The sequence below is a fragment of the Solea senegalensis genome, linkage group LG7 (genome assembly GCF_019176455.1).
Source record: "Solea senegalensis isolate Sse05_10M linkage group LG7, IFAPA_SoseM_1, whole genome shotgun sequence".
Classification (NCBI taxonomy): domain Eukaryota; kingdom Metazoa; phylum Chordata; class Actinopteri; order Pleuronectiformes; family Soleidae; genus Solea; species Solea senegalensis.
Window position 1 is genome coordinate 5,923,015 of NC_058027.1, and position 24,453 is coordinate 5,947,467.

At 38.6% G+C, this 24,453-nt stretch overlaps 1 protein-coding gene across 3 annotated transcripts in view; it reads left to right on the top strand.

Moving 5' to 3' along the window:
* Positions 1–24,453, top strand: part of LOC122772492 (protein diaphanous homolog 3-like) — a 217,830-nt gene that overhangs the window by 90,463 nt on the left and 102,914 nt on the right. For all 3 annotated transcript variants that reach the window (XM_044030596.1, XM_044030597.1, XM_044030599.1), the window contains 5 exons: positions 470–564; positions 4,071–4,172; positions 9,879–10,118; positions 12,880–13,009; positions 22,637–22,761. In XM_044030596.1, the coding sequence (XP_043886531.1) occupies positions 470–564; positions 4,071–4,172; positions 9,879–10,118; positions 12,880–13,009; positions 22,637–22,761 (692 nt within the window). The remainder of the gene's footprint in view (positions 1–469; positions 565–4,070; positions 4,173–9,878; positions 10,119–12,879; positions 13,010–22,636; positions 22,762–24,453) is intronic.

Consider the following 24,453-nt stretch of genomic DNA (forward strand, 5'->3'; position numbering starts at 1 on the left):
CAAATCATACCTCAGAGCTGATTAGTTTTGGAGACACTCAGGAGCAACGACCTTAAATGACACATAAACCACCAGAGTTTTTACCTTAAATCTCAACTCTTACCAACAATTTCTGCAACAACAAACTCTGCACCAACTGGCTCCGAGCTTACTCACACATCCTTTAAATGTCAGGTTTTTTCCCGATCGATCGACTTTAATCTAATAGACCCAACAAGGCATTTGCCTTTCTGTCCCTGGTGGTATTATGTGCTTGAAGATTTCATGCGTTCACAACTAGTGGAATATTTAAAATGTAATATGCGGTTATCATTATTATATAATAATAATAATAATAATAAACCAGTTGTCCTAAATGTGTATATATTTTAAATGTATATATTAATACATATGATTATTTATACAAGGCTCCCACTTTGTAAACAGTATTTAATGCATAATTTGTTGTGTTTTCTTTCTGTTTGTGCAGCTATCTTCCTGGGTTCCTTTCGTATGCCCTATCAGGAAATCCGTCGCATGGTTTTGGAGATGGATGAGGAGCAGCTCACTGAATCTATGATCCAGGTATGTGAACACGTTTTCAGCTCCAGTAACCGATCAAGGAGGGGTAGGGGGACATAGATCACCACGCCTAACATTAATAGTGTCTGTATAGAGAATAGATTTATTGTCATTGTACTGGTACAATGGAAGTAAGGGGGGCTCCCACAGAGCCACCATGCACCACAAAAAGACAAACAATGACAAACAAGGCAATCGGAGATGGCGGACTTCACCCCATTCATGCAGCAAGCCTCTGTCGGCCTCTGTTGGTCATATTGGCAAGTGCGGTGACAGACAGAGTGACAGACATACACCCCACACCGTGGGGTGAAGTAACAACACAAGGGACATCATTATTTACTGGCTTTATCAGGAACTTTGACGACGATGGAGGATGAAGTTGCCATTTTTGTCGACACTCAGATGAAAACTTCAGTGACACTTCAAGAAACTTTTTTTTAATTTAATAAAAAGTCAAAACTTGTGAAGTCTTATTTACAAAAGGATACACACCCTTAATTTGATACTTTGTAGAATCCGCATCGGGAGCAATTATAGCTTTGAATCTTCACATTTACTTCTGCAAGCTTTGTAGACCTGGACGTGGACAGTTTTATACCATTATTCCTGACAGTTCCTCTCTAGCTCTGTCAGACTGGATGGTAAGTGTCCGTGAACTGCCATCTCCAGGTCTCTCAAAAGATTTTGAATGGGGTTTAAGTCTGCTCTTTTGTTGGATCGCCAGAAATTTGTCCCACAGTCACTCCAGCATTACATTTCAGGTCATTGTCATGCTGATAGCCAGCCCCAGCGCACATGCATGCTCTCTATACAGCTGGATTTGTCCCTCCGTTAATGCTGTGTTCCATTTGTACTCGGAATTTCTGACGTCATACGGAACACCCCCTGATCTCGGATCAACCCCACCGACCCCAAGATTGGATTCCAAGATGGCTGTCGAGATACAAACACTGCTACAGTTACTGTTAATAACACTTCTTTTGTATTTCTTTCTCAGTAAATCACTCATATAGATAGTAATGTTTAATTTATTAACAGTAGTCATGTTGCAAAACTCCACGCAGAGTGTTGTTATTGACTCTTACTGCTCAACTCAACAGTGCCTAGCAATAACAGTTAGCCCGAGATACGTTCACATTTCTGACTTCTCAGCTGGAATGCGGGGAACTTGGGTCATTTTGAGTTCCAATGTAAATGGAACGCAGCACAAGTGTGTCCAGTCTCCCTGTCTCTGCTGCTCCTCACAGCTTAATGCTGTCACAATAATTTGTCATTGTATTATCCATGTTATGAGCAGCATCTGATTGTTTCTTGAACAAAACATTTTTTGGACTTCTACTTCTTCTTCCAAAACCAGAGTATCTCAAATGTGTCATCACAATCTTTTCAATTTGGTATGGCTAAGTGGGCTTTCATTTGCCTTTCACTCAGAGTGTGAAAGGCAAATCAGGTCTTCATGCCACGCCGGCATGAAGACCTGATTGAAGGAGTCCTGCAGAAGCTGTCTTTAGGGGGGTTTCCATCAGCTTATTTGTATGCACATTTTTCATTTGCACATCAAAAAATCCTGGATGGAAACACAAACGACTAGAAAACAGTCTTACGCATAAAATTTCTTGCTATCGATAAAAGGCAAACGGCAAATGCAACGGAAATAGATTCAGTGATTAAGGGATGACATTTAGAAATCTTGTGACTGAAACATCCCACTGGTTGAAAAATCTGCAGAAATGATGGGTTAGAGGAATGTGATTGTGTGCACTCATAAGGAAAGCACAACATTTCTCAATTTAGAGAAAGGAAGCTGTATTACTACAATAATACATGGAGGCAGCAACATACACCACCTTGTATTATAGGTATGTGCATAATAATTCACTTAATTTAAAAAAAGTCAATCAGTTACTTTGACAATTTGTAATATATTAAAATAATAAAAACTTATTTTGTGCTGCAACTTTTACCAGAAGGTGGCGGCAGCAGCAATCATTGAGTTAACGGGCTTCATGTGTGTTTGCATATGTGATGAAATTTAAGAGATTTCTTGAATGCATCTTGAAGGTGCTCCTCTCAGCTCAACGCACTCTTGATGCAACAGAAGTGAGGAGATTGACCATGGTGGAAATTCCCATCCCTAGTATTAACAACCTCAAACACTTATTTATTTATTTTAACGTTCTTATCTGTCAGTGGTGACCTCCACTTTTGCGCCACTTGCTGCTTATCTTGGTAAACAAACCAATATTTGCTCAAGAGAAGCAGATGAAAACACATAAATGCACATTTTCTTTAACCAAGTACTTCTGTATTTCTGTTCATATTTGCGTTTACATTTTAATAGAAATGTAATATCTGAGTCTTGGGCTTGTGGTCACCTGCCTGACCAAGGCTCTTCTTACCCAGAGGCTTTGAACCACAGCAAATGTCCTAATATACCCTCTGTGTCCATCTTGGCCCAGGGACCACTAAATGGTCAGTAAACCTTTGGTAACCAGCAAGACGATAAGGACAGAGAATTCGACAGTGTAGGATGGGGCAAACAAGCAAGCAAACTTTAAATCAATTATGAATGACTGGGAGCTGTTTTACTACATACACAGACATCCCCCAAAAAATGTAAATAATATATACATATACCAAACAATTTTGTGCATCAGACATTGAGGATGTGCATTTCAGGGCTTTAGATTGATGACCTGTGTGGTTTTTAGCAAGCTGAAGTGAAACAAATGAGCTACGGATGCACGTTTTAAAGAATTAATTTGATCAATAATTGTTAATTACTTGACGCAAACATAGTCATCAAGGCAAATTCCATTAAAGTGCATCAATAAAAACTCAAGTAATGGAAGTGGCAATATGTGTCCTGACTCCAGGCATCAAAAACAGATTTTCAACCCAATTTTAAAGCGTTAGATTAATGTATTTGTTAAAATAGCTGTTACATTCAAATAAGAATGTAATCAGTCTGGCTTAAATAATTTAACATTTATTCCTTTTGGCTGTCTTTAAAAAAACAATCAGAGTTTAACTTTAAATTGTCTATATGCAGACATATGCATAGCCTTGAGGATATGGTCCTGTGTTTGTTATTACATTTCATTGCAGTTACAGATCTTTACCAGGACACAGACAGAACAGCAGTTGTTTAGATTTCTTTACAAGCACAGACCAAAGAAAAGTAAGTCCAAGGGCTAATTCTACATCCATTTCTCCTCAGAAAAGGACTGGTTAAGTTCATGCTGCTCAAACCCACACATAGAATTTTGCATTCCTTAAATTTTACAAGGTAAAGAAACTGTAAGTTGCTTTGCATCTGCATAACGACTAAATGTAAACGAGAAAGATAAAATATATTACCAAGTGCAAATAAGCATCACAACATAATCACTGTAAGGGTATTTTTTTGAATAAGTGTACACCGGTTCTTATTCGACTCTCTGCTTTCTTTCATGCTACTTCTCACTCTCTCCATCTTCCTCTCTCTCTCTCTCTTTTCTGTGTAGAACCTTGTAAAGCATCTGCCTGAGCAGGAGCAGCTGAATGCCTTGGCCAAGTATAAAAACGAGTATGCAAATCTGTCAGAGCCTGAGCAGTTTGGGATTGTGGTGAGTATATAAACCCACACACACAAAACACAAATTCTTTATGCTGTGGTATTTATGTTGGATGTTATTTTCATGCAACAGTCAGCCTCACAAGATGTCAGGAAACAAATGTTTCCTATGCAAATACTTTAGTAGAGTACTGATGTGATGTCGCTCTTCTTCTCTGTATGTGGTTATCAAGCCTCTGTTTTGGTCGCTGGTCTTACTTTTGTGTTTGAGGACCTGTCAGAGCCACTTGACCCTGTATACAAGGGTGGGGCTTATGCATTAAATCCAACCTGATACTAACTCTATTGTTTCCTTCCAGATAAATCACATTTGACAGCTAATTAATTAACTAAAGACCTAGACCTAACTAGACCTAACCAATGATGTCAACTCTTCAGTAAGGAAAGTAGCTATTGACTGTCCTAAAATTAGCTAAATGATGTCGGCACCTACTTTGCATAATTGGATACTGTAAGAGAGGGGAATAGACAAAAAAGTGATAATAACTATATTTCGAACTACAAAGGAGCTTTCTTCTGTCGATTTTTTTATTTTTTTTCTTAATATCACATTTCCAAACCTTCTCCATTATTCTGGCATGAGGCCAGCAAAAGTGACCCAAAGGAGGCACTCTAGTGGAGTTAATTTTACAATTATTTTCATTTATTTAGTTTTTTAGTGCATTTATTTTAATTTTACGGGTCAGCCAGTGGACGCTTTGTGCATGCCCGATTAATTTGCAGTCTGGATGTGCTGCTCTGACTACTTTGAAATGGGGGAGGAAAACGATACAAGCTTTAGAGTCTCCAAAAGTCTCCAATAAAATCAGTATTTTTATCGGTCATTTTTTCAAAAGGAGTCGCTACAGGGCTCTGAATTCTCACTAAATAGCAACTTAGCGACAAAATTGCTAAGTCGGCAACACTGCTAGAGGCTACAGAGACTAGTAGAAAGCAAAGGCTTCAGTTGTATGATTACGATTGTGCCACAAAATGTGTCACAGTGGCTTTACCAAACATCTGCATAAAAAGGGTGTTTGCCCCCAAGGACATTCATTAATTCATGGTTGCTACATTAAGGGGTGACGTTCCACCTTTTTCAGCTGTGCAATAGTGGGCAGGTGAACTCACGAGGGTTCGTCTTGAAGATGACCCAAGGTCCAGATGTCAAGAAAACATTCATCATGTTCACCACTTTGTGATGGATGTAAGCCATTTGACTGTTAGTCAGATAGCCAATGCTGTAAACATCTCCTGTGAAGGAGGAGAGAACATTCTACACAACAGACCTGACATGTTTATGGTTTCTGCTTTATGGGTGCCACATCAGGCTGGTCATGTTGCAGGAGAACTTTATAATAATAATACTTTTTATTTGTTGGTGCCTTTCTGACACCTTACATACACATTCAGACATAAAAATACAATAAAATATAATAACCAAAAAAAAATTGAATCGAGTATGCTGTTCTAAACAGGTGAGTTTAGAATAGAATAGAATTTGGATTTTAAGTGTGAGAGGGAGTCATTGTGAGTCAGGAGGTGGATGGACGAGAAGGAGCTAAGGGTGCGGACAGGAGTGGAAATGTGGAGGAGATCTGAAATTTATGGAGGTGCAAGGTTTTGGATGGATTCGAAAGTGAGGAGCAGTATTTTGTAACTGATGCGTTGTGTGATGGGGAGCCAGTAGAGCTGCTGTAGTACGGGTGTGATGTGATGGATGGTAGGGGGTTTGTGAGATGAACTTGGCACATTTTGAAGCAGATCCAGCTGGTTTTCTTGAATGTTTCCAAGCCCAGAAGTGTTGGGTTCACCGCTTGATGTGAGATATTCTATACCAAGGGCATCCATGCACTGCAATTCCAATGGAAGACGTATGTAGACAGCAGGGGGAAACTATGTTGAAAAATAAAGCTAAATTTAGTCAAATTTAACCATTGCATCATGGTCAGTCTATGAACTTTTCAGCCCACCCTTGTACACATAATGCTGCAATCAAATGGGGTTGTAATGAGCACATGGTTTAATTTAAATGTGCACTTTGATATTCACGACATGTTAACTCTAAGGCAGTGGTCACACCACATGCGTGTGCTGTATTAGGGAAAATAAAGATTCCCCTTTTGCATCATACTTTTTTTAAATGCCTCTCTTTTTGACACACTTATCGTAATCCATAGCTCTTTAACATTCTATCTTGCCTAAGCCGTAAGAGGAAAGACAGAGCACCTATGAACTAATGTGTTCATGTACGCATATTATAGAGCAGCAGTTACTGTCTAATTACGTCCACATCTTTCTCTCAAAGCCTTTTAAAGGATGTTTATTCAGAATTATGCATAAAAGGTGTAGCACTGCAGGTGTATGTTGTATATCTGCCCAGCAACCTGGTTACTGACAAACACAATATTACTATTTGTAATCACTCACAGAAGAGAGTCTTAGAACTGAATGAAAATGGAGTGACTGAGTGGATGAATCGGGGGATACAGCGTGCTCAGCTGTTGTCTATAGCTCATCAGGGAGAGATAGAACAAAGAAGAGCGTACTTACAGTCTATAATATTGCTTCCCTCGCTGCTTTGACTGTGTGAGCCTGAACAGATCCCTTCACCTATCGGAAAAGCACAGGTTCAAAGGGAATTCTTAATGTGCCATTGTTCAAACACATGCATTTTATCTTTTTTTCTTTTTCAATATTTACTGCACTCACACCGGAGTTAAATTGTGCCTTGTGTGTAGCTGTCACATCCTTTTTCTAGCGGTCAACAAACATGTTGAAATATGTCTTATGCATGTGATGTAAATGGACACTCCAGCATAGAATGACTGAAATATATGTATTTTTTTTTTTGTTTTCTTCCTTTTTTCTCTCTTATCAGCAGTTGCAACATGAATACTCGTATGTTTTCGTGTGTGCCTTTTCTAGCGTGACAGTATGATGTGCACTGTTCAAGGAAATTTAAAATAAGCAATACAATCAAAGGTGTAACTTCTAGTGATGAGTGATGGGTTGGGGCTGGGGTTTTGTTACCCACATCCAAACTTCTTCTTGTTCTACCTTTTTCCACTTCTCCCTTCGCCTCATCAGCCTCCAACTTGTCCTATCCCTTGTGTTCTCTTCTATTACACCAACTGTCCTGTTTTTTCCTACTACCCAGCAGCTCCATCTTCAACATCCATTGTCGATAATCACTTTTTCTCCTTTGCACATGACCAAACCATCTCAAAACCTTGACCATCTCTTCCTTTATGCCCAAAAAGTTCAACCTGATCTTTCCCTCAAATATGCTCATTTCTATCTCTTTCCTGTCCATCCTGGTTACTTTCAACAAAAATATCAGTGTCTTTAGCTCTGCTACCTCAAGGAGAGCTGAAGATACTCTAAGATACAAATGTACATGTCAATTAAGACCCTAAGCTGATGGATGACCCACACGTTTAGCAATCCTTTATTTATCTTATTATGGAACTACCATTATCAGGAAGTCTTACTCTGAGTGCTGTTCTGGCCGCTGATATTGCTCTTTTCACACACTGGTTGTTGGAAGACACAGCACCACTCTGGTCACCATGGGGATGAGGGAGTATGTGGACCAGTGGTGTATCTAAACAAAAGCTGTGAATGCCCCATTTAGGAATAGTGTGTGAGTGGGAAAAGAGGAATGGCGGGAGATAGAGGTTGTGGAAACTACAGACAATGGACGAGTCAGAATTTATTTTCAATGTTGCCGTCTTTTGATCAATCCACCCAAACCCGCTCCTATTTTCTTTTAAGTAACTACTATAATGTGTTATGCTGAGCAAGAAGGATTTGTGGGCAGTTGAAATGAAATCAGAGGCTTTTTTTGCAGGTTCAATCATGTAAAAAAATAAAATAGTGAGCACCTGTTAGTTTTGTAATGAAAAGCATAAACCTAGTTGCGTAGACCATGCAGAGCTTTAGACCCAATGATTATGCAGCTCCAACTGCAACTAAAAAGGCAAAAATACAAATATCAGCAAAGTAATTTTTTTTACAACCTAATATAAAAATAAAGCATATTCTAGTTTTAAAAACTACTCAATGTAATACCGTACAGTTGTTTTTATTGCTGCACATCAGTTGATTGATTGTTTACCAGTGTTTGGATCCTCTGGGCTCGGCTGTATTCAGCATCTCTATGACTGGCATTTCTTTGAATTTAAGTATTTCATCTGGGTTTTTAATGGTTGTTGACACTCCATGGAGACATTTACTATGAGAGGGCAAAACATATTTACTCTCATTAAGTTGTTTTAGTCTGTGTGAGACTGTTCACACTCTCGGTAAAAAATGGGTATATCTACAGGGTGTCAAAGGTACATTAACCCTCCTGTTACCATCGGTGACAGGATTCAGCATGCATACTTTTTATTACTTTTTATTATTTTCCATATCTAGAATATTCAAAAACTGAAGTTTGAAGTAACTAAGAGTGTGCTGTAAGGGTTTGGCCTACATCCACACCGTTTTACAAACAAAATAAACGACATGGAGGCATCTGAAACATCGGTTGTCATGTTTGTCAGCCTCAGCAGGGATGGATAAAAAATGAGATGACTTACTCCGTCAAAAATAATGTACAGGCGTTCACTACCACAGTGTGAAAGAGATGTGCAATGACGTAATCGACTAATTGTTGCATCCCTAATGTGGGCAAAGGCTTTCTTCTGTCCATTGTAAGCTAGTTTGTCCTTTTGAGTTTCTGTAGAAACATGGCAGCACAAGAGGGCAAACTTTGCCTCAAGTACAGATCAAACGCTTATTCTAAGGCTACAAAAACCAAGACATTTTTTTATGTTGAAGCAATTATACACAACTACAAACATAATTATGGGTTTTATATTAAGTTTCTGCCAATAAACCCTCCTAATGTTACACACTGGACCTTGAAACTGCAATTTGCATAGCTTGTTCTTTAAAGTGTATTTTTGTAATCAACAGATGCAAAAATTGACTGTTGGCACCCCGATACATTTGGTTCATATCTCCAGCCCCCCATGGTTCTTTTACTTTACTCTATTTTTCCTTTTATTTATCATTCATATCCTCATATTCCTCTCTCCCCCTGTTTCCTCTCTGCTTTTACTCTCATACAAACACACTCACTCACTGAAATAGTCATTTGATAACATTACAGTAGCTATAATTAAACCCTTGATGGAGTACATCAAAGCGCACAGCCAGCTGTTGTGTGAAACAGACTATTCGAACCCACACCCTCCCCCTAACTCCACCCCACACACACACGTACACAGTCAATGTTGTGGCCAGGCCCTGGGCCCAATGCAATATTTTCCAATTTTCTCTAATTGTGTGAGAGTGGTAATCCAAGGCAGCCTATTGTATATTCCATTCCACCCCCACTGCTGTCTGCCCTATATGGACGCGAACTCCACAATTAACTTAACAGACCTGGGTCCCAAATCAAATCACTGCCAGCATCTATTACTACTGCCTAGCAACACTTTCCAGCACGTTGGTTGCATAAATACCCTTTCAAATTAGATTGGCTTAATCTGAGTTTGTGAAAAGTGTGATTGCGTTCACTTTAAGTTTGACAATGCTGCTTGTTTCCCACTGTTTGGTCATACTTCTTTTTGCTTGTCTCCTCTCCTATTTTGCCTTTTCCATCTTTCCTTTTCATATAATCCCGGCACCTTCTTCATGTTTCCGCGTTTCTTCCGTCCTATTGCAGATGAGCAGTGTGAAGCGGCTGAGTCCACGCCTGAGCCACATCCTGTTCCGACTGCAGTTTGAGGAGCAGGTGAACAACATGCGTCCAGATATCTTGGCTGTAAACGCTGCCTGTGATGAGGTCAAGAATAGTCGCTCCTTTGGCCGCTTGCTGGAGCTGGTGCTGCTGCTGGGGAATTACATGAATGCAGGCTCTCGAAATGCCCAGTCTTTTGGGTTTGACCTCAGCTCCCTTTGCAAGGTGAGGGTTAACATGCAGACTGTCTGTTAATATTCAGTATGTAGACCTCTATAATCCACAATCAGAGTGAATGATATGTGGAAACTGATGTTTTTAACCTGCTAACTTTCCCACACAAAGTCCATACAGAAAATCAGGGATTTTACATCACAAAATACAGGAGTTAATCCACTGCTGCTTCCATCAGTGAGTCTAAATAGGCTATCTTGTGACTTCAGTGATTGAGATTCTTCTTTTTGATTTACCTAAGGTGCACAAAGTAACCAAATGACGCAGCAGTAGACCAGCAGGTCCAGTATCCCCAAAAGCAAAAACCTGAGGTTTTCTTTATGGACATTGGTACAGGAGAGTGAGGGGTTTTACAAGTGTACATTTCCTGTGTGAGCAAGTATATTCTTAAGATCTCATTTTAAGAGGACACATATTTTATTTAACAATTGTTTTCATTTTCAGGTGGCGTTAATACTTCACACCTACCACACCTGAACTAGCCCTTCAATTCAAATCTTTTATAATACTAAAATTAAAATATTAAAACCTCATATGCGTAATAATTGAATACAAATATTTACATTTTTTTACTTTCATAATCAATTAATAAAACATGCCTCGACATTACAATGTTCTCAAATGTCTTGTTGTGCTCGTAAACCAAAATTATTCAGTTTTAATGATTTTTTTGATATATGGAGTAAAGAAACCAGGAAATATTCACATTTAAGAAACTCAGGAAGCTTGATAAATGATAAATATATACATATATATAAAAAGACTAGATTCAAAATAGTTGACAATTAATTTAGCATTCGATTATTAATGAATGAATCATTGCTGTCTTAGTAAAATTATATTCTCTTGTACTAACTAACACTATTTAGAAAGGACAGATTGAGTTTCCAGATTGTATGAATATCTACATCTTTGTGGCTGCATTTCTTAGTAGTAGCAGCCTCTCTTGAGTGAGTGTGTCTTTGAGGTGTCTGTGTTGGGGCCTATCAGTGAACTCATCTGAAGTGGCTGCTCTGATGAGACTGTGTTGAGTCGTCGTCGTCGTCGTCCCCCCCCATTCTATCTGCTCGCATCCATCAACACAGCCAAACTCAAGGAATACTTTATTCCCATTCTCCTGCTCAGAAAAGATAACTGAGGCTGTGGCCACAACATCCCTTTGAAAGTTCACTCACTCTGCAGGACTTACCAAGCTTTGCTGGGCACAGACATAGCGAATGCTTATACCTGTGGATTTTATATGGCATTTTGACAGAACATTATTTTTTTTCCCCCCGTATGATATAGTGGTGGTGACAGAGAGCAGAGTGTGTGCAGGAGACTCCTCCAGTGGTTACCTTACAGCTGGTGGCACACTCATTGCAGTTTCCACAGTAACGACAGCAGCAGCCATTCATCACTGCCAACCCTCTGCCCTGTTAGACTTGGGTGCTTATGTTCATATGATCACCGGTGTACGTGCGAACGCAAACACTGGCCTCATACATACATATATGATGGATTAGCTGCATTAACATTGCAATAATATAATCGTTAGTAAAAGTCCACGAAGGAATAACTTTTCTTTTCAGCACATTTGTGCTATTGCTGTACAGATGTATCTTTTATTATTTCTTTTTTTATTTTTTTCCTACTTGTATATTACAAGACCAAAGTGTGACTCGACGTCAAAGGCAGGATATATAGAGGAGGACATCAGCCATCATGTCTTCACCAGAGTTTGACAGCTTAATTCCATGGCACACTCCACAGCCCAAGAAAATTGCAGCCAACCCAATTGGAAACGGCAAAATGTTTACATTGTCAACTATGATTACTATCCATCTAAATTCAATGAGAGGAACCTTTTGTCAGGCAGCGCTTTAAGCTTTTGAAAAAATAAAAAAGAAAGAAAATATGAGGAAACAGAATTGAAATAAGAGATGAGAATGTTTGATTAGAGGAGATAATACAAACATGATTAGACCCAGCGGGGCCGAGTACACTGCTGTCTACCAATAGATCACCTAGAGCGATAAACAGCAATGCTCTCCACAGGGGGGATGTTTGGCGGGAATGCTGGAATTAGACTGTAAAAGAGCGATGATGGAAATTCATCAGAGAAAGAAAAAACAAAAAAAAAACATGTGTTACTCTTGTCGGGAGAAGAAGTGCACAAAAGGTTGTCACATTGTGAATGTGCTTCTGCTGCAATACATGAAATCCTTGTAAGCAAAGTCAACACTCACATTAGAGTGTCAGCAACTGGGTTTACAGGAGTGACGGCTGTCAATTCTTTTTCTCAAAAAACGCTGCTTCAGTATTGATTGGCACAGCCTGTTTAATTTCCAAAAACCTGCGGCCTTACAGCATAATGGAAAATGAAGGCTTTGTTTTTACAATTGAACCAAGGTATCTCATACACTCGCATAACTTTTTTCAGGTTATACCCACGTTACAAGTTCAGCTTAAATAAATGTAGAACATTTGCTCTTGTTTACCTTTTTCCAAATATAAAAGCTACCTACTCATGGAACGGAATTGTATTAGTATAGTATTCATAACATATACGATGCTCAGTAGAGTAGGATCGAATAAACACTCACTGACAACAGGAGGAAGCTCCAACAGATTTTTACCAGAATGTTATAATGTTACAATGGTTAAAACAATGGACCCAACATCATTTCTGATATTATTTGCCGGAAACACAAGTCTGTTAACTTGCTTGGGATCAATCTTATCATCTTGTTGTATTTGTGTTTTCCCACAGCTGAAGGACACAAAGTCAGCAGACCAAAAGACCACATTGCTTCACTTCCTGGCACAAGTGTGTGAGGTGGAGTTTCCAGATGTGATCAAGTTTATTGACGACCTTGAACATGTGGACCGAGCCAGCAGAGGTAACTACATTATCATACATATTCATGGCTACTTGAGACCGTTTCACTGTATTCATTAGACCCCAATGTCACAATTCAGAGTTTGTTACATGCTGTCATGTCTGTAGAGCTTCCATCTCGAGCTGTGATCTGCCGCTCTCTGTAACAGACAGAGGCAGCTCAACCTTTGGGCACCATCAGAGTCAGTGTCTGCCGATAGGTTGTAAAATGTCCCTTTGAAGCCAATAAAAAGGCTAAAGCAATTAGGGCTGCAACTAAAAATGAATTTACATAAAATGTCTTGTTGATAAAACTGTTGATCCGCGTTTCCCAGACCTCAAAATGATCATGTTCTCAATCATGTCTTGTTTTGTCTACAAACCAAAATGATTCTGTTTTGGTGATTTATTTATTTTATGGAACAAAGAAAACCATGGGCCTTGTTTTAACTATCAAAACCAAAACTGATGAATCTATTATTTTCAAAATAGTTGAAGATTGATTTAGTAATTGATGACATTAATCAATTAATCACTGCGGTCTTAAAAAACAATTAATTGGTTTACCTAAAAGAGCTAATTAAATTAATAAATAAAACCAGTACCACCCCGTTAAAAGTAATAAAACAGGCTATTAAGCCCCATTTCCAGCTCGCCTCGACTTGCCTCGCCTCAGCACGGCACAGTGTCACTGCTGTGACTTCGTTTTACACAAACAAGTGACTAGTGACTTGTAAAGCAGTTGCTTTCAGTGTAACTGAATCATTAGAACCAGTTAATTAAAAATGTTTGTTCAGTAGTTCCTCCATGACCGGAGCCCAGACTCCGTCTGACACAGTCACTGAACTGAAATATAGCAGCAGGGTTTGTGATGCGGCTCGCTGGTCATGATCAGCAGTGCTGTGGCAAAGTACACCAGACTCCTCTGTGACTCCTTTTTAGGATTATTAAGCCTTTTTAACTGTTCGGTTTGATTCTTGTGTCAGACGTCTTGCTCAAAAAAAGTACAAGGGACCAGGTACTGTCGCTAAAGTGTTACTAAACCCCAAAACCCCTCATGTTATTTGCTGATCCAGGTGCAAATCGAGTTAGCCTCAGAAGTTACACTCCAAAAGGTCAATAAAAGAACAATGATAACATCGGTGGGTACAAAAGACATCCTGAACTTAAATACTTAAGTTTAGTAGAAGTTCTTAAAAACAGAAAGAAAAAGATAATTTTGTTTGCCTGCACCAAAGCACTGTGCATCTTTTTTTCTCATGCAGGAATCACTATGCACATTGCTGTTTGATAATTTTAATACTGTGTCTACCTCCCACTCTCTGAGCCGATAGCTCAGTGTGATTATTGCTGTTATTTTGGTTTCCTGCTGGTGTCAACTCAAATTCTTTAGCTTTCCCCTTACACAATGAGTTTTATCCACTGCCTGTCAAATCAACACCCCTGGCAGTATTTACCAACAGGGTTTTGCCAACTGGTCTCACGAATGCTAAACTAGTAATAAAATAGTTACTGGACTACTTTAACAAAAAAGAAGGAAAGAAAGGACATGAAAAAAGCAAAACAATGGTTTTTTTTCCCCCTCACTTAATGTGACTTTGAGTTAAGCTTTGAATCAAATGAGAAAAGCCTTTTTTGGTGCGTTATCTTCCTTTCAACATGTTGTTTAGTCAACTAAGGGGCGTACTGCTAAAACTAAAAACGGAATAATATTTCAGAAAGAACACTTTGGCCTCTTGTTTGATGGTAGCCATTAAGCGTTATGGCCCGACATAAACAATAGTAATGGTTTCATCAGTGGCAGAGGTAGATGATTGGAAAGGTGAGCCTCATGAAAGGATTATGAGCCCTTTAGTTTACCCAACCATAACAACCAACACTATCACAAACTTAATCACGTTTTAACACCGTGTCATTTCACGTCACTCATGTTTAATACACTCATGTCCGTAAAACAGAATTTGTTTTTCATGAACTCATGAAAAAAGATCACCACGCAGAAGAACATAATGTTCATGTCCAGCATTTAAAAAAAGCAAATTCACTTTCCTTTGTATTAAAAACATGACATTAGTTTTTACAAATAAGGACTACATAATCAATATAAGCATTCATCCACTCATGAAAGAGTGTCGGTTGGAAAGGTTAGTGTAACAGAATGTTCAACCAAGAATAATAGCATTTTTCCTCCTTATTCTTTTTCTTATTTCTATTTTTTACTTTGAGCTTCACTCTTACCATTTTACCTTTGTTGTTCTGTAAACATGCGGTCTACAGTATTTCAGCTGTGTGGTGTTTGATCTATGGTACAGACTCTGCTCTGATGCTCCATTTTCTTCTTCAGCACAGATGTAAAAGTTGTACTTTTTTATCCAGTATTTATTCAAAATTGCATAACAACCCAGTGGAATATTGAATTGAAAGACACTGCAATTATTTGATAAAGATAAAGTGTGTGACAACACAGCGTTACGATGAAAGTCTGCAGTACTGCAGGAATTCTTGAGCCCAGATAAAATATGCTTTGTTTGTTGAAAGACTGTTATGTCAAAAGTCAGTATGATTTAGATATTTTTTTGCATGAAAATGACTAAATTTTCTCAAATAATAACAATATGATTTTTTGACCATATCCTGCAACTCTAGTCTACAGGTTTAAATAACAATTTAGTTTTTGTGTTCAATTGAAAGTTGCATTTTTATGTGTATATGTAATTTAAGACACATGTGTTTATTTAGTTAATTAATTATTTTTTTTGGACAGTACACATTAAGGGATATTCACGTGTAAATGTGCAATAATGTTGTCATGGTCTACTTTCTGTGTGCAGTTTCCATAAGAAATAATACCAAAATAACTTGCACCAACCGTCGTTTAGTCAAATAAGTGCCGTCTTGTCTGTTGTGTTGTTGTCTGCTGTGTTGCCTTCGATGTTGTTTGTTGTCGTCATGTCATCGAGTCATGGAGACACATTTTGTGTCTTTGGGCAGAGCTCGTAGGTACAGATGTGTGATGAACGGAAAGTAGAATCCTCACACACCTCTTCATGGACCCTTAAGCTGAGTGCGTATTTGCATCTGTATAGATGTGGGCCTCTTTCTTTCCCGTCATCTTACTCTGTGTTTTTGTACCATTAAGAGATGCATACATAAATGTCTCATCTCCACACATCTTGTGTTCAGACACACAAATCCCATTTTGTCTTTGTGGAACCTTTCTCCTGAGAGCTTCCTTTTCATCAATTCTGACAACCATTTGGGAGGCCTGAAGACACTAAAAGGCTGCATTACATTCATAGACACTCACCCAAGAGCTTACACGAGCATGAAAACAAGGTTGCATCGAGGTACCAATAATGATTTGTGATTCTCTCTTTTGACTGTATGTCATTCTGTCTTTTGACTGTATGCAACGTAGCCTTGATTCCCCCTCCCCCACGACCAATCCTGTTTGTTATGGAAGCATAACTGCAGCTTATTTCAGGCTTCCCATGTGTCTGTCACCTCATTTCTGCTCCTCTCTTTTCCTTTTCAACATTACAATCATTATTCCTCCTGACATGGAGAGGCAGTTCTTGCTTGCTGCTTTCCTCTGTCATATTCAATACATCTATTTGCCTGTCGCTGTCTGTCTCTTTTGTGTCTGTCTTGTATCTATTTCTCTGTGTATTCTGATTTACCAACCAAGCTCTCTGTCCCTTTTCTATCTTATTTCTTTTTCCTTTTGTCCCTCTTTCCAAACAATAAACAGAAGGCAGGTTCTGGCAATCACCCAGGTTTGCTCTGTTGGTCTTGGGGTTTGAGGTTGTTTGAAATATGACACGCATGGATACATAAGTGCTGGGTTATACTTATTGCGTACGGCATCTTTTGAGAGAGCCACTTCAAATTTCTGCATGTCCATACATGCCTCAAGCCTTCCAAACCTGAGTACTTGATCTCTTATTCCATTCTAGTAGCAGCAATATCGCACCAGGAAGCCGACATTATTATTACTTCCTTGTATTCTTTGAGTCCGGCGTGAAGTTGGGGTAGTGGCTTGCACTTTTGCCTCACAGCATGGCCACTGGTTTAAACCCCGGTTTGACTCTACTTGGAGTTTGCATTTTCTCCCCATGTGCGCATAGCTACTCTCCGGTTCTTTGGCTTCCTCCCACAGTCCAAAAACATGCAGAAGTTAACTGGACACTTATGTTTGAATGAGAGTGTGAGTGAATGGTTGTTCATCTTTGTGTGTTTGCCCTGCGATGACCCTAGGTCCCTGTGACCCTCATGTGGTGGATAAAGCAGTAGAGTATGTATGAATCTATTCTGTGAGTGTTGAATGTATTGAATGTATACATGTATGTAGGTACTGATGGACTTCCTTGCATAACCGCAAACAGGTTTCCAAAGTTACCCACTGTTTGTTGTCGGTTTTGACCAAAATAATAGCGTGGCAGAGGGTTGATCCAAGACGTTTGGATGAAAGATGTTTGCATCTTGGATGAGCGGTGCAAAGATCTTTAAAATGTACTCAAGCAAGTCCAGTTGCCTACAGCTGACCACTGAAAATGACTGTGCGTGAATTGTGATGCCACAACGTGCCAGAAACAAGTCAAGTCAAAAAGATGACAACACCACCACCAGTCTCCTCTTTGTCTCATATGATGGGAAAAACACTGTCTTTCCTGTACTGCATCTTGATTCCAAATTATTTGAAGGAACTTCAAATATTGCTGCCAAAAATGAAGACAGAATAAATTAGTGTGTAAATCATGGAAACCTCCATGCATTGTAGAGACACTTAACCAGGGAATTAATACAGAGAATACATATATTTTTAAAATCTACTTGATATTTTAACATATGAATGTTACATATTACATCTTTTAAATAAGTTATATTTTATATTAAAGAAAACACACATTGGATTGCAGTTTTCTTTTCCTTCTTGAAGATATTTATAATGTACAATGGTTTACGATAATATCATATAACAGTCTAACCCTACCTTGTTTTTGCCTAGAAGCACATTGAGTGTAGTGTTTCTGAATTACAATATCGTTTGTAGCCAATGGCAGCATCTTTTTAGTCACACATGTCTGTCAGGCATGTCTGCGTTTTTCACTCTCTTGATTTCCATAAATCAAAGGATGATCTATAGGGGATCTGTGCATGCGTGTGCAAAGCGGGGCTGTTTTGTGGACCTGTGCTTATAGCACCGTGGGATTGAAGATTAATAAAAGGATGTCAATGGGGGATTTGACCTCGGCAAATATTCCAATCATTCTGCTAAAACATCCCTATATTGATCTGAAACCTCTCTGGACCACATAAGCATTGAGGATCATAAAGATCACTCAAAAGTACTGCTACTAGCAATATCAATAATATATCTGTGTTCATGGAGGACACCACACATGACATGTAAGTTGAGTCTTGAGTCTTTTGACGTCACATTTTATTATCAGCTCATCTCACTTTGAACTTCACCAGAGCAGGTACCCCAAAAAAATAAAATCACAGAGCACCAGGTATTATGTAAAGTAAAAAAAAGAAGAGCTCAGAGGTGCTAGAACTGCATAATGGAAAAGTGTTATATGTTTTAATGGCTGCTCTACATGTCACTATACCACCCATTGTTTTGCTGTATATAACAGGGAATAGGATCGTGCCATTTTAAAACACAGTATGAGTATTATGCTGTGTTTCCATCATGGTACAGTTTGGTTTGGTACAGTACGGTACAGCTTGGAATGGTAAAGCCCTGGGTCAAGCTTGCGTTTCAATTGAGAACAGTATTTTTACATGGATAGCGAGGTGTGAGCTGCATGATGCCTTACCAGACAACAAACAACGACATTGAAACGCGACACAACAGACAACAGCGGTGATATCAGGAGTTACAGATATGGCTGAAAATTAGTTGCAACTTTATGCAAAAATTTGCTCTGGCCCAATTTATATTGCAATTTTGGTCATGATAGTTAGCAATCTTTAAAAAGTGGGTCCTCATATAGAAAGTTTAGGAAACACAGGTATTTGATGCTGATTTACTTTTTTTTTTTTAGGTTAATAAAAACAAATAATATACAAAATGAACTAAATATATATGTATCATACTGCAATGCATACTTATATATTTTATATAAAAATAATAGCCTAAATAATAAAATGTATGGTATAAGTAATAAAAGTATGTTCAACTTTTGGTTGAAAAAAATAGAGTTGCAGTGATTTTTAAGTTTCTGTGAACAAAAAGGTAATCTTACATTAAAGTCAAAATGATAAATGGCCAATCTGGTACCTATAATCGGTCTCTGATGATTTAAAAAAATGAATTAATTGGTCTTACCTCTATTTGACACAGAAAACCAATGTTGTGTCATTCCCGTTGTCTCATGTGACGCATGTGTGTCTTTGGCTGAATCTAAAACTAATGTGTTGCTCTTTTCTTAGTCAATGCATCATCACTAGGATTTCGTTTCCATCAACAGACAGACTGCCTCGCTTCCTTTCATGTACACATCCTGCCCACACCTCCTTCAGCCCAGCTTGTTTTCTTGGTTAAAAGGCTTTAAGTATATTAAGGCTTTAAGTATAAATATTTAAAAAAAAGGAAAATGATAGAGCAGGTAAAGCCCCACTTTCTGATGGCTAATCAAACATGATTATTATTTATATTCCAAAGAAAACAGTGTTTTGTTTTAGAGTCTAATAGGCAGTACAGTACAGAGATTTTTCTTTTTTGCTTTCTCTGTCTTAACATGACATTTGTAGTTTGTTTATTTTTCAGGAGCAAAGATGTTCATTCACTATAATTATATATATTTGTGTGTGTTATATATAATTGTGCTAGTGCTGCTGTAGGAGTTGAAGTCTGATTTTAGCCTAGCACACAATCCTGTCACTTGATGAACTAATCTTTTAATTCATCTTGTGAGTAATGAAAGTGACCTCATTATTAAGGATGAGCATGTCTTTCGAAAATACTATTTTTGTTAAATATTCTAAACTCTAGTACTTGAGGAAGTAATGCAGTGTTCACAGTGTTGAGCTAACGGGAGCAGCTCATGAGATGCATTCAAAGACCCTGGTAAATGTCGTCACTTCTGCAGGATCTACAGCATTTTAAGCTTAATCACATACAAATTCACTGTACTGACATGAATTTCATGTGGCTCCCGCTGTGCGATTTGTGCCATTGTCGCTCCAATGCTCAAGTTGAAGATGTTCAACTTAGGTGGAAAAAAATTCTGCTCATAATGGAGGAGAAACCTCTGCAGGAAAGAAACTGCTGTTGTTTGTGGGTCTACAACACCATCACAATTACACCATTACACAACTTGGGGAGTTTCACTGACCTGGTGAGACTTGCTTACACAGTAATGCCACAGAAGATCAGAGGTCACAGAGATGTTTGTAATAAATAGCTGAATAAATGTAAAGGTTTGTGTAATACCAAATACTGATCTAATAGGGTGTGTGATTGGGATTTTCGAAATGTAATATGCACAAATCTAACTTTAATAACCTCACAACCATGGCTCTATATCAGGCATGTCCAAAGTCTGACCCATGGGCCAATCACAGCCCTCAGTCAGATTCTGTATGGCAAGCAGCTTTGGTTTTATTAGGCATTATTTATGACCTCGGGACAGAGTAAGGAGCTGCGCTTTGAAACCAGAGTCCTGGTTTTGCAACCTAGCCATGACCGACATATACTAATTTCTATTGTGATATTATGTTATCTGTTATCTGAAAGAAGAAAGGCATTTTCTCACTCCTTCATGGCTTAGATTTGGTTATGTTGCCATTTAAAAATGATAATTGTGACAATGAAAATGAAATTATTATAAAACCTTTTACTGTTTAAAAAGGTCTGAAGGGTCCATTGGCTCCCGGAAAGATTGACATTGTCAAATTGGCCCTCATTAAAAAAAAAAAAAGGTTTGGACAACCCTGCTCTATAGGATACATTCTATCCATTGCTGTTTTATACTCTTGTGCAGAACCAAACAAACCACTCTAACACAGGTATTAGATAAAGACATCGGTATGATTACTAGCTGGTGGTGAAAAGAAGTAAGTGGTTACCTTTTACCTCGCAAACGTCCGCCCTGTAATTCACCTTTTATACCTACGCATTCTTCTCTGACCATTTTTAATCTGAGTAATTTCTCTATCATCATGGTCTTTTTTTCCTGCTCAACTTCACTGACACAGTTAACTCGGTTGAGGCACTGAAAATGCCAAAGCGCACCCTTCCATTAAAAAGCTTGTCAGAGAGTGTATTGCATCTACTGATGTCTCAATCAGAGCTGTATTCACAGAGCAACTGCTCTGCACTGACCAGCTGTTAAGGCTGATTTTATTTTGGTAAGAAATCACCGCACCAATGTGTGCAGGAAAAAAAACAAAAACAAAACAGCAGGCAGAGTTGAGCTGAGTTATCATTGTATGTTTTTTTTGTCCTTCAGGATGAAAAAATACACTGATTGTGTACACTGATGTTCATATGCACTGTTAAGTTAATGATGATTAGACATTTTTAAATGTCAAAAATGTTTGCATTTCAAGGGAAAAAGGTTGGGAACCACTGCTATCAATGATACTATGATCTCTCTGCTTTGACACTAGTCCTTTACGATCTAATATCATATCGCCCACCCCTAATATCGAGTAAAGAGAGTAAAACTATTTGCACTTCATTAAACTTAAGGTTTCAAGGACAGCATCTTTAACTACAGCACACTTTCAGAACATTTCCAAGTAAAGATGTTTGACTGAAAAAGTGTGTGTGTGTGTGTGTGTGTGTGTGTGTGTGTGTGTGTGTGTGTGTGTGTGTGTGTGTGTGTGTGTGTGTGTGGGTGTGTGTGCGTGTATGTATCTCTCCATCCGTATGGGGTTTATGATTGAAGCGCAGTAAGAAGTTTAGCTGCATTGAAGTTCTCTCTCTCTTCTGTGATGATCAAGGGAAATTTGAAAACCACTTAAAAATAAGCAGCTTAAGCTTTTTTTTTTTCTTTTTTTTTGTCAAGCAGAGTCTAATCAGGGTAATTTAAGCCACATGCTGTATTCAGTGACTAGCTTAAAGTGTCAGCCATGACCAACTTAACAGAAATGATGGCTCTGTGCTCTCCTGCTCCATCACCTGTGTGATCCATGAACCTGTTGGTATGACTGAAGAAAAAGGAGGCAGCAGTTCTGTTTTAATCTGATTTATTCCTTTCCTGTTACTGAAAAGCCACATACACAGTGTTCACTTTCACCGCTTTGTGTTTGCCACTGTACTCTTACGACAATTGACATGTTTACAACACACATGAAAGCATATGAGAGGTAAACAGTGAATGTACTTTCACTTGATGTTTATTTATTTATTTTTCTTCCCCTATTCATTGTTTATTCCCATGGTGTTTTTGCAGCGTGTGAGCCTATAATAAGCATGCAATTGAACTGGCTTCTATCTTGCTTTTTGTGTGCGTGTTTTCTTTCTTTTTAATGTTGTTTTTCTCCGACTCTTTCAAAACATCAGAATAATAACACATTGATTGTACCTGTAATTGAGTTGTCCGCTCTCTGCTTGTTCCTTCACATTTGGGTGTGTTTGAGGGTGCCTTAACAAGTGTGTGTGTGTGTGTGTGTGTGTGTGTGTGTGTGTCAGTGTCTGCAGAGAATCTGGAAAAGAGCCTGAGGCAGATGGAGAAGCAGCTGCTGCAGCTGGAGAGAGACCTGGAGACTTTCTCCTCCCCCGATGACCCCAGTGACATGTTCTTCACAAAAATGGCAATATCCTTTTATAATTATAACAGCGCTCATCATATATCCATTCAGGCCGTGACTTTGCTCTGTGAGTTTACTTCATCAAATGCAATATTTGTACATTCGTCACTGTGTTGCTACACTCTGGCAGTAGAACAGGGTTGACATACAAGACTGTATGTTTGTTTAAGGGGAAGCAAATGCAGTGTTTCTCCTCTTCACACATTATATGTTATAGAACTGTGGCTGAACTGTTTAATCGAGCCAAGGCCGTAGTCTGACTAAGACAGGGAATTGGACAACTTGCCAAGTTCGCGTATACATGCAGAGAAGGAAAGAGATTTATTGGCCGTGTATGTCTGACTCCGCCTCTATAGGTGGCGCTGTATCTCTCTATAAGCTAGTGCATATTGAATTGAATTGAGAGAAGGACTGTAGCGGTGGTTTATGTTAATATTCTGTACAAACACTAAGGAGCGGTAAGAATCTTCACCTGCTTTAGTCCCCACTGAAGTATTTACTGTTTGTGTATTTGTGTGTGTGTGTGTGTGTATAGACAGATGTGTATGTGGTGTAGTGATTAAACCAGAGCTTCTCCAGTGGACACACACACAAAAACACTCTTCCATGGAGACCAAAGCAGGTGAATGTGAATGTTGCTTCTCTACACGTTTCTTGAACAGGTTTGATAGGGATAACCTAGGGAGAAGGTTGGAGAGGGAGAATTTGGACGAAGCTTCCCGTTGTTTTTCTGTTGCTGTCTTTTTCTTTTATTAATCTCCATCATGGCTCAAGCAAGTCTATTGTGAGATGGGAATTTCAGTTTAAATCACCAATTAAAAGGAACATGAATCATGCAATGTCTCTTTAGTGTTGGCATCTTGTCACTGTCCTCTTTGGATGTCGACATCCAGTGCTGACAGCTGTCAGGGTATGTCTCAGATCAGGTGTGTAACTATGTGTTCAATAATGCACCCTGAACTGAACCTCCTTCATGTAGTTTTGATCAGTAGCCTCGGGGTTGGGGCCACTGATGGATTGTGCTGTTAGTAGTTAGCAGAGAACTCGAGTGGAACACACACAAAAAAAGCTGAGAATGAATTTGACTGTCTTTCACTGCTTTGCTTTCCAACTCCAGGTGCTTGTCTTATTATAGCTGGACTGATTAAAATTCCTGGGTATCATGGCATAAATCCCACCCACAGAAAAACACAGTTTAACAATAATCATGATATTAAATTCAATTCAATTACAGTGAACAAAAATGCATCCTTTTCACCACAGTCCACCATCATCCCACTGTCAACTTCTTTTTCACCCAGTAATCTTTATTCATGTTACTCTCATTCCTGTGAGGAGTCATAAATATGTGATATCTGTGAGTTTATATTAATATTAGTTTCTTTTTTTCCTTCAACAGTAACCTTGATTTCTGCATTTATCAAAACTCTCAATGTGGTTTTGAATTAAAATTGGCAAGCCAGGTTTGTATAAGATATTACACACAAGTTTAGAGTCATGCATTATTTTATTATGTCCCCAAGTGGCATTCTTATTTGTAGGGAACTTGGAACTTTGAATTTTTAACTTGATTTTTAGCAATCTTGCATACCCAGAGTTCAGGACTCCAAGATGTCTGCTACCATACAAACACTGCTACTTTTTCCCATTAATAGCACTTTTTTTCATATTAGTTTCACAGTAAATACACTTATGTCC